Source organism: Wasmannia auropunctata, unplaced genomic scaffold (genome assembly GCF_000956235.1).
Source record: "Wasmannia auropunctata unplaced genomic scaffold, wasmannia.A_1.0 LD289078.1, whole genome shotgun sequence".
In the NCBI taxonomy this organism is placed as follows: Eukaryota; Metazoa; Arthropoda; class Insecta; order Hymenoptera; family Formicidae; genus Wasmannia; species Wasmannia auropunctata.
Genome location: NW_012073812.1, coordinates 16,528 through 27,663, shown reverse-complemented (window position 1 = coordinate 27,663; position 11,136 = coordinate 16,528). Strand labels below are relative to the sequence as shown.

Here is an 11,136-nt window from a genome sequence, read left to right as displayed (position 1 = left end):
ACGTGTGCTCTTCCGATCTTGAAAATCGATTAGTAATACCCTCCAAAAGTTATCTATATGGACTTCAATATGATCTAGGTATCGAAATCGATTAATATCTTTAGATTGCCCCTCTACCTTAAAATTAGTAAGCATTTCTTGCAAATTACATTTTTTTTTAAAGCAACTGGTGTTTTCTTTACATCAATCGATTTATTTCATTATTCTATGCCTAAAAATATTTGGTGCCATTATTAAGAAATCAATAATTTACGAGATATGTCATATTACTCATATTATATAACGAAATATAGCATGATAAAATATAAAATATCTCATAAAATATTGATTTTTCGATAACTTTACCTTAATGTTTTTGTGTGCAGAATAATTAGAAGAATCACATTATGTAAAAAAAATATGATTCCGTGTAAAAAAATCGATGTGATCTTAATCTGATCTTAACCGAAAATCAAAATCAATGATATCTTCTTATGTCCTCCTCCAAACCATACAATTTTTGTTTGAAACATTTTTCCTATCTACTATTATTATATATTATTATTATTATATTATAGTACCTATATATATTTTTCGAGAAATCTTAATGTATTATTTAAAACAGGACATCCTGTATAAGAATATATTTCGAATGTCATTTTGAAATATATACTTCTGATTTCGGATTCGTGTTCAGCCAAAAAACCAACAAACAGGTAATAAAAACCAAAAACAACAGGTAATAACCAAACTGTATTAAAATTCAAATATTTTCTGAAATTTTTACACATTTATCCAAGAAATGCATAAACTTTCTAATTGCAAGATCGAGGGGCAATTTGAAGATATCAATCAATTTCGATCAAATTTTATCCAGATCATATTAAGGTCCATAGCTAACTTTTGAGGGGATTATTAATCAATTTTTAAAAATTTGTTTTGTTTGGCCCATCCTAATATATATATATATATATATATATATGTTCTTCGATAGCGCTACAGCTTATATCGAGCCAGGGTCTACCACTCTCTTCATACGCCTGTGGGGCGCACACTGATTGTACACAGGCATATAGGACCTACAGTTTAAAGCCGATTCCGAACGGCAGTATTTGAGAGCGGCAATTACCGCTAACGGCTAATGCTAGATGCACACAGGATGCGGCAATGCTTATCGCACGACGAAAGTTGGCATGGCAGCAGAAAGTGGTTCTCCTATTTCGAGATCTATCCACATTTCACTAAAAATTACTATATATGAATCCTACACACAAAACGCCGCGGCAACTTCTGCCACGCGGAAAAGTTGAACTCGATCCAACTTTTTCCGCGTGGCGGAAGTTATTACCGAGCAAGCGAGACGTTGATTGGCTACCGCAGTATTCCCTAGCCAACTTCCGCTGTGCGGCAAGCGTTACCGCGTCCTGTGTGCATCTAGCATAAGGATACTCTTTGGTGGCTTGTCAGACTTCCGGGGAGAAGATGTGAGTGTATGAAAATTTGTTGATGGGTCTACCAGGACTCGAACCCGGGATCTTTGGCACAACAGACCATTGCGCTGTTTGCTCGCGCTACATATATATATATTGTACACATATATTAATGTAACATATATTAAGTATATAAAATATCAATTTATCAATTATTGATATATAAAATGTCTCAGACTGCTCGTGATAACCATTAATAGTAAACTCCAGAGATTGTTTTGAAATAAAAATTTTAATACCAAAATAAACTATAATAGTTTACTATTATATTATATTAAAATCATAATAATTTTTCAAAGAGTTCAAAATAAACCAATCAATTTGTTTCAATTCCGTGCATTCAGATATGATACATCACAGTAATAAAGATGTGGACAAAGTATAATCAATCAATTTAAAAACTTTTTTATTTAAACTATTATAACCTGGACATATTTTGATATTAGGATTTTTATTTCAAAGTGATTTCAAAAGTCTATCTTTAAGTCTTGTTGTCATGGAATATCTTGAATAATATAAATAATAATAAAAAATTAATATATAAATTTTAATTGTCTAATGTTGTTTGAATTAAATAACAAAATAATTTTATTGTTATAAATTATTATTTACTATCACATGTTTACTTATGTTATTTATATAAATATCATATATTGATATACTAATTCTCATATTTTTATGTATTTCATTATATGTTATTAAAATATTTGATAATAAATAGTATGAGAATGTATTTAATAATCTATCAAACCATGTAAAGATTTTCTATTTTAAGATAATAATGTATGAGTAATCGATTATGGAATCTTGTGATAAATTGTATGCAAAACTACTTGTTATTACATCCAAATTCTCATTTTACAATATAGTATAGTATACTTACGTAAGTTTCTCTATTTTCGATTCGGGATTTGTCTGCGGCATCTCAGTTTTCGCTTGCAATCTTTTACTTCTAGTGGCAGGTGCTTCAATAGGTGGTAACTTAATCACACGATTGCCCCGAATGATTTGAACCGTCTCCTTACTGTCCTTCGAAGATTTTTTGCTTGTTTCTTTTGGAACATTTGTTTGTGCTGCTGGCGCTACCTTTACTGATTTAGAATCTTGTTCTGGTGATACTAATGTGGACATAAGCATGCTACCCGATGCCAATGATTCTGGTATCACTCGTGGCCTGGGATCACCTAGTGTAGACTATGAAAGAAAAACTCACTAAGAATACAATCCTAATTATTTTTTAAAAATAATTATGTTGTCTGAATCTTAGAGCATTCAGAGACCAAAGACAACGAAATAGCTGACCAATAAGAATTAGTTTGGTGAAGAAACTATTAGAATTGGAGCGTTCGGTGTGTTTCACAGTACATAGTACAGTTTACATAGGGCAAAGACTAGGGACACTAAGATAATAAAAGGAAATTGAAAAACTTTCTTTTCACTATCTCAAAAATGCAAATTTTTTACTTTTATGACTTTTCAACCCTAGATATACACACTGGGACTCCAGCAAAACTTTCTCGGTTTGGAATTTCTGAAATTGAAAGGGGAGGGGTTTGAGATATTGACGTAAAAAAAGTTTTGGATCTCCTCAGTAGAAAGACTTGTTGATTGTCGCGCGGCAATTGTCGCTCAACAACCGAGCAATGAACAGTTGAAGTGAGCGTGGCAGCCGCGGGACTGCTTGCAGTTTTATTAAAAAATTAAAATATCGGATCGCCAAATTTTTTTTATTACTATTTCAAGTATACCCTTTCAGAATTTTCAAGGATTTTTCAAATCGGTCTATAAACAAAAAAGATATGATTTTTTGGTGCTAAATCGAGATTTTTTCGCGTTTTTGAACTTTCCTTTTTCTTTGAACCCGTATATCTTTGAGCTCCTTAATCCTATCGATTTTTAAACATTATGGGCTTGTTCCTTGGTCGATTCTCTATCGATTGAAAAAAAAAAAAAAAAATTAATTGAAATATGTTCATTTTTACTAGAGTTACAGTAATAAATATGAATGGAGTCTCCGGGACTCCAGTGTGTATACAACGTAGTAAAAAAAAAACTGTGTATATCTAGGGTTAACAATACATGTAAACTAGTTTTTTTGTATGAATTACCCTTGGGGTAACTCGCTTTCTTTCTCTTCAACGCTCGAATATATATTTATTTCATTTTAAAAGTAAGAATTTTTGGGTAGACATCTTATAGCAGATGTAATATATATGATACGTCATATAAGTAGTTTTGTATTTGCGTGAAGAAATTGCTTAGAGGAACAAAGACTAAATTATCATATATAAATATATAATATTTACTTAATATTTAATTATCTATGCCACTAATACTGTGCAAAAATCGTTAATAATTAAGTTAAACATATAGAACTAACCAAGATTTTATAATACATTGGAAAATATTTAATTATAAATTGATATTCAAATACAAAACTAAACAAAATATTAAAATACTATAACAAAATAAAAAATATAAAATACTTTCGTAATATATTCATTATTTTTTATCATGATTCCGTTCAATATTATATGAGATACATATAGAGTTTACATAACATACATTAAAATAACATTATATAGATATACTTACATGTTCGGCCAAATCGACTCCAAGTTCCTCTTGTAATAATAATGCTTCAGCAAGTAGTTCTTCTTCGTGTTTGTTAGCTTCCATTTCTAAAGTAGCCAATAAATGTTCTTCTCCTTCGATCCCACCTTAAACAAGTGCATAAAATACTTTTAATTATTATTACTCTAAGAAATAAAAGAAAGTGAGAGAGGAGAAAAGAATAGGGAGTATCCAAAATACGCGATCTATTTACTAATGAATCGCAAAAAATTTTAGAATATTTTTGTTATTTCGTGCAACTTACAAACTTGTACAAACGTGCGTATTCTTTCATAACTTTGTACATGCAAAATTGGATTTCCAACAATAATAGAAATCAAAATCAAATTTTGAAATAAAATACAATTAGCAAACTCCTTACGTCTGAAAATGACTCGTGTCGATGTTGACGTCAAAATTATAATCAACAGAAATAGGAAACAAGTGCATTCTTCATACAGATCCCTTATTATATATTTAAGAAGTAAATTTATAAAATTGTGTTCGCGCAAAAAAAATTAAAAAATAAGAGTAAAGTGATATAATATATAAAGTAATATAATCAATTCATCCTCTCTCCCTTCATTTTTTTATATTTATTAAAGTTAGATAAGTCATGAATGTTTGTTTTAAAAAGTGGATCACAATTTACATAAGTTTAGAAAACTCTGGAATAGGACAAATTTAAAAGCAAAATACTTATCATTACCTAGAAAAAGATATATACATATACTTTTATCTGTAGAACTTACAAGTTGACAGTAAAACTTATATTCTTAAAAACAACACAGAATGTTTATTAAAATATTTTGTAAAATATATTGTAAAAAAATTTTCCGAGATTTTCCAAATATTTTTATTCGAAATTCTAGGTTAGATCAGAACATTTTTAAATACAACTAAAATTGGAATGCAAGCAACATAAAACAATGTACAAACTGTATATATTGAAAATTAGTAAAAGGCAAGAATTCCAAGAGATTATATTATTATTTTCTACAATTGAAAATCTAGGATAGTATAGGGAAGGCTTACTATAGTATAGTATTAGTGAGCTATTTTTTTTTTAATATTGTCTTCTATTTTTATATGAACCTAGCGGATATGCCTTATTGCTAATTGATTGTCAACAGACATTATCAAGAAAAAATGATTTAAAAATGTTTTTGGAAAGATAAAATTTAAATTTAAAAATTAAATTCCAAAAAATTTTTTGAGGAACCCATACAAATTCCAAGACAAATTTACAATTTTTAAGGATAAAAGAGAAATCCTCTGAAAGTTCTGTTTTCTAGGTATTTCAAGTAATAAATACTTTGCAAAATAAGTTGGTATATGAATAGTACTATGAATTAAATAATATTCTCTGATAAAGCAGTATTTAGTGCTAGAGATACAATAGTAATATAAAATATAAATTTCATATATTATGCATATGTTACAGTCATATTTTGTACATTCTATATCTTGACAATATAAAAAACAAAATATTTTATTAATAAAATTATAATATAAGCAAATAAAGGAATTCAACGAAAAAATACAAAATATGTTAAAATATGTTTATTAAAATAGCATTATGTATTATTTTATATAAAAATAAAAGGAAATGGAACAATAATGATATAGTGAAAATTCTACAAAATATAGAGATAATAAATATATTTTTAAAAACTAATTAGTGAATAAATAATATGTTGGATAACATTCACAAAACGATATATTACAAAATCAGTTTAACATAAGATTTAATTTTACCTGTATCTAGCGATGGTTGCAATTCTTCAGTTAGAGGTGTCTTAGTTTCTGATTTTTGTTCGTTTTCGCTTCCTGGTGTTATACTATTACTTCCATCGAAATTTAATTGTGGCTCTGGTTGGACAGACTGTTCAGAAATATTAAATATTGTTTTTTTAGTAGTAAGATTAGAAGTGTTCTGCATTATATTTGAATCAGCAGAGATGCCGACATTCAATGAAACTGCTGTGGAAATAGAACCGGTTGACGGCCCAGCTGTAGATACTATTGTTGCAAAAGATGTAGATGGAGTCATAGCTATTGCAGCATTATCTGCAATTTTTCCATCACTATTCGAACCCACACGTCGAATTATATCCGGTGTTGAGAAGAGCGCGGGACCTAGAGTATCTGCTACATAACCTGGAGCTTTTCGATTATCTTTTTTAAGTTTCTTCGCATCTGTAAAAAAAGTTTTAAAACTATAACTTTATGTGTCCTCACTTTGATTTGCTTTTAAGGCGATGCTAAACTAGAGATCAACTCCAAAAATGTCGCTATTTTACCAACGATTCATGAGTATATATACGTGCGATGTTGATGTAATAGTGTAGTGATATGCTCATGTTTACTACCACATCGAGATCACTCGCATACATTGTGTAACAAATTTTCAATTACTTAAATTTTTCATATTCAATTTAATTTTTCATATTAGGTATCTAAGCCTAATTCTGAACTCAACATTGAACATGTAATTCACTCTGGCTGCTATCATTTTGTACCAACAACTAAATTTTGTACAAAATAAATATTGGCCCACATATTGGTTGATAGCTCTAGACGCCAGAGATTGGACTAAGAAAAGGTAACGGAGATATAAATTTCTTAAATTTTTTCCTTTCTCAACATTACCTCTATCAGTCTGAGTTACATTGATGCCTATATTTCAATCGTGGAAAAGGATTATTAAATTGTGTTGTCTTTAATTATGTTAATTATGTCATAAAAAATAATCACGTTAAGTCGATAAAACAGACGACTTTAGGATCGCCTTAATTGGCAACGAAGTAAAGAAATACTGACTATCTAACGCCTTGATCTCTATAGATTTTGTAGAATTTTCATCCCCCTTCAAAATTTCTATAGCAGTGTCAGATTTTCTCTTTTCTCTCTTTGTATCACTAGGCTTGAATTTTATTGGCGTATTGCCAACCGAAAAAATGGTTTTCGATTGTTGATCTGTCGGCGAGCCTTGACTTGCATTCTGTTGCTGTGTCACAGATTGTTGTGACACGGCTTGTGTCAGTACTGCCTTCACTGGAGAAATCTGTATCGGACTTAGTGTTTTAGACACCAGTGGTAGTTGTAACAATTTCCCATCTTTCGTCGTGAAAAATTTTGTGCCCGCTTGATTTATAAGTTTTTCCTTAGAAACCAACACAGTCTTTTTAAGCCCGATATTTTTAAGTTCGTTCGGTTTCATCGGGACTTGTTTTTGAATAAAAGTAACCTTCTGAGTGCTTCTTCCTTGACCAGGTTTGGTTAGTATCATGTCACCCTTAATCATATTGGCATTAATTAAATTTGCTTTCACTTGATTTGTTGTTTGTAGTGGCTTCTCATATGTTGATGGTGATTCTTGAGATACAGATTGAGACATTTCTGTAAATTGCAATTCTTCCTTCTTCTTTCCACCGAGTGTTTTGATTTGTCTCTTACTCTTAGTAGGACTAAATCTCTCTAATAATTGAAAAATTACGTTATTTTCTTCGATTATAAAATCAAACATTTCCTAATGAACTAATTCAAATAATTACACACCCGATTTATCGTCTTTTTCAGGAGTTTTCATTGCATTAACAGCAGCAGCCATTTCCATGTCTAATCGTCGCACCTGTTCCATATCCAATTGCTTATTTTGACCTCTCTTTCGAACAGCTGTCATGCTACCACCCCTTGTAGTGAGACCTTTTCGTCCTCCTCGAGCCCTAGCATTACTTCTCTTGGAACTACGAGGACCAAAGTCTGAATCGTTATCGTTATCAGATGGTGGTTCTGATTCCGAAGACTCTGTAGATTCTGTAATTTCATCATCTTCTTCTTCCTTATTATTTTTGGCTTGTACTGTAAATATAATTATAATGATACTTCGCCCTTAATACTCTACATAAAAATAGTTAAAATAATTAAGAAATAATTTAAATATACATTTTGTTCCTTGTTGGATATTTGTTAAATTTCTTGACATTGAATGATGTCCTGACGATTTAGGAGTCCCAATGATGCTTGTATTAGCTCTAGACAAACCAGTTATATTTGTAGGTGTAGAAACAGCCGTTTTACGTATTCGCGGTCTATTCATCTGTTTACTTTGTAATGATATCTATAAAACATCAATTGAATATCATATAATCACAGATTATGTTTACTATAAAATAAACATATATATATATATATATATATTTTTTTTTTTACATGTGTATACAATAATTACATTTGTATTCTTTGCAACATTCTTGCTCTTAATTCCAACATTGTCCACATCATTAATGGATGGTGACATAACAGTTATTCGAGGAGAAGATGGTTGATGTATATATTGAATATCATTGGATTCAGACAAATCATCAACGATTGGTAAGGGATCCCTTGGTATTGGATCACTAGGTGATAATCTGCTTGTATAACAATGGTCCAGCTGTATATTATATCTCATTGTATTCTGCAGCTCTTCTATTGATAACATATCTAAAAAGAATTAATATAATAGGTATAATATAATAGGTATAATATAATTAATATAATATATTTAATAATAGGAAAGTTGTTTAATTATAAAGAAATTAATTAAAATCAAAGAAATAAAAAACATACAATTGCACAATATATCAAGCTTTGATGCATATATTTATGTTGATAAAATTTCACAAGTTGCAATGTAACAATGTAAACAAAAGACATTTTTACTGTTACAATTATAAGTTTAAATAAAGCAAAAAACTTTAACAAAAAAATACATAAAGTACCAAGCATTGCAGTGACATTTTCTCCAAGTATCTGCTTTGCCTCTTCACTTTGCAGAGCTGTTTCTAATCTTTCCAACTGTTCTGGATCCATCTCCATAAAAGGATCTACCAATCCACCTGGGTCAGTACTAGCATTGGCGCTTACTGAGCTTGCTGTAGAATGAGCAAATGTTGGTGGATCTACTGTTAAAGTTATATCTCCATTTTCAGTATCTGTGTCAGCTTGGCCTACTCTTACTACGCTAACATTAGCGCTTGACTGATTCACTGAAACAATGATTTGATATTACTTATTATTGCATGTTGAATATATTATTCATTAGTTTTTTAAACCAACTTTTTAACATATTATCTTTACAAACTTGCTTGCAATTGCTTACTTATCAAGTTTTGTAGAGTTGCCTGATCAACAGATATTACCCCATCATCGTTGATAACAATGATTAATGTATCATCCTTTTTTTCAGAACTTTCTTGCGGCTCGACGACATATGAGCTAGACATTCTGTCTGCCTAAAGGACAAATCATATGTTCACAACTTTTGCTTAGACAAAAGGTTTCAGCAACACAATAAATGCATCCGGCATTACAATTGCTAATCAAAAGTTTCAATTAATTTAGTATGATTCACTGGATTGACCGGTAAAGCAAGGATTCGCTAATTACAATCCACTATTCAACGTGCGCCCAGTGACGAGCAATACCGGATGATTCAAAAGAAAGCTTTAAGGTTATGATTACCTTAAGCACGAAATTGTTCACAAATTCGCTGAAAGTTTCGCGAAATTGACCTCGCTGTTAATCAGTAGCATATCCCGCGTATCAAGACGTCGATTACGTTCTCGGGCAGTGCACGGCTGTGTTGATGGAAAGACGTTGCGTTTCCGCATCACAGTCCGCGCCGCCGTCGTCGTCGTCGTGACAAGAAGCGATCACCAGCACTGCAACGATATCGTTCTACGCACAAAAAAGAAGCGGAAATGAGGCACCGAGTGGAAATATCACGATCGAGCGAAACGTCATATATTACTTCACGTCACCGAAATGTAAAGCAACGAGGAACATACAGGCGAATGACGCGCGCGGCAACAAGGAATCAATACGCACACCTCGCCTCGCGTCTGAACTGGTCTGAATGTTTCCCTAACGAGAGTAACGAGTAAACAACGGTACCGCCAAATGCCGCCCAGCGGGCGGCCATTTTGTTTAGCCTGCGTTGGGTAGCACATCGTCATCGTTGCCGTCTCGTCAAAGCTTACCCGTATCTTCCTTCGCCGTCGTCAACCCGTTGGTCGCGAACGAGTTTTCGATGATAATGATGACGACAACGAAGATATGATTCAGAGCCTTCCGCTCGGTCATTCACTATATCCGCTTCAACGATTCATTGCACCGTCCATTCTTCGCGAATTGGCGGCCGATTACAATACATGGATATTATACATACACACGCATATGATTTGCACGCGCACGCGCCACACACACCATCACACACATTATACATATCTTACATTGCGCGTCGCGCATTGCGCAACCGGCTGAATCAGACTACCAGATAGCGCGCGAATTCAATTCGTTTTAAGGTGCCATTTCATGCGCAGTAGCCTAGTTTACATCGAGCACTTAATACGCGTACTAATTAGAAACTTTCTATTAAATTATCTTAATTTCTACAATGCATTTAAAGAATGATGTACTAAACTGATACATTATGCATTAATATGATTAATTAAATACATATATCATGTATAAGTTTATATGCATCGTCAAAATTAAGAAAATTTAATAGAAAGTTACTAGTTAGTACGCGTATCAAATGCTCGGTGTAAACTAGGCCAGTGTGCAGTAGCAGCAATTCATTACTATTGGTTAAAAATGTTACTTAGATAACGCACTTCCGGCGCAAAATACATTTTGCCGTATCTTATTGGGTGCTTTTCAATTGTAAATTCACTAGACACTTTTGTGCACACAGCGACACAAATTTTGTTCCAATTGCCGTAATCATCGACACAACCCAACACATTTGTACTTAGCTCTAGGCTACTAGTCGGTAGAGTCCTAGATTATCAGAGAAGCGCAACCGGCTTATGGCAGTATCGCAAAAGTACTAAAAAATATTAAAAATGGCGTCGAATGGCCAATCATAAGTTTGATTTATTCGGTAGCCATTTATAATAGCGATAAATCAATCTTATGATTGGCCATTTACGTGTCCAATCAGGACTCGTAACACCGGTCGCGCTTCNCGTGATAATCTAGGCTCTACTAGTCGGCTGTGTAAGCT

General features: G+C 32.1%; 1 protein-coding gene across 4 annotated transcripts in view; it reads right to left on the bottom strand.

Annotated features, from left to right (window-relative positions):
• Positions 1 to 10,314, bottom strand: part of LOC105461418 (microtubule-associated protein futsch) — a 20,523-nt gene extending 10,209 nt beyond the window's left edge. For 2 of the 4 annotated variants that reach the window (XM_011707912.1, XM_011707914.1), the window contains exons 1-11: positions 10,109 to 10,314; positions 9,591 to 9,806; positions 9,229 to 9,361; positions 8,849 to 9,115; positions 8,317 to 8,570; positions 8,031 to 8,205; positions 7,644 to 7,946; positions 6,906 to 7,562; positions 5,841 to 6,281; positions 4,065 to 4,189; positions 2,353 to 2,663 (exon numbers count right to left, since the gene is read on the bottom strand). In XM_011707912.1, the coding sequence (XP_011706214.1) occupies positions 2,353 to 2,663; positions 4,065 to 4,189; positions 5,841 to 6,281; positions 6,906 to 7,562; positions 7,644 to 7,946; positions 8,031 to 8,205; positions 8,317 to 8,570; positions 8,849 to 9,115; positions 9,229 to 9,352 (2,657 nt within the window). In that variant the 5' untranslated portion in view covers positions 9,353 to 9,361; positions 9,591 to 9,806; positions 10,109 to 10,314. The other 2 variants (XM_011707915.1, XM_011707913.1) reach the window with 2 other exon arrangements.
• Positions 10,315 to 11,136: the final 822 nt, after the last annotated feature.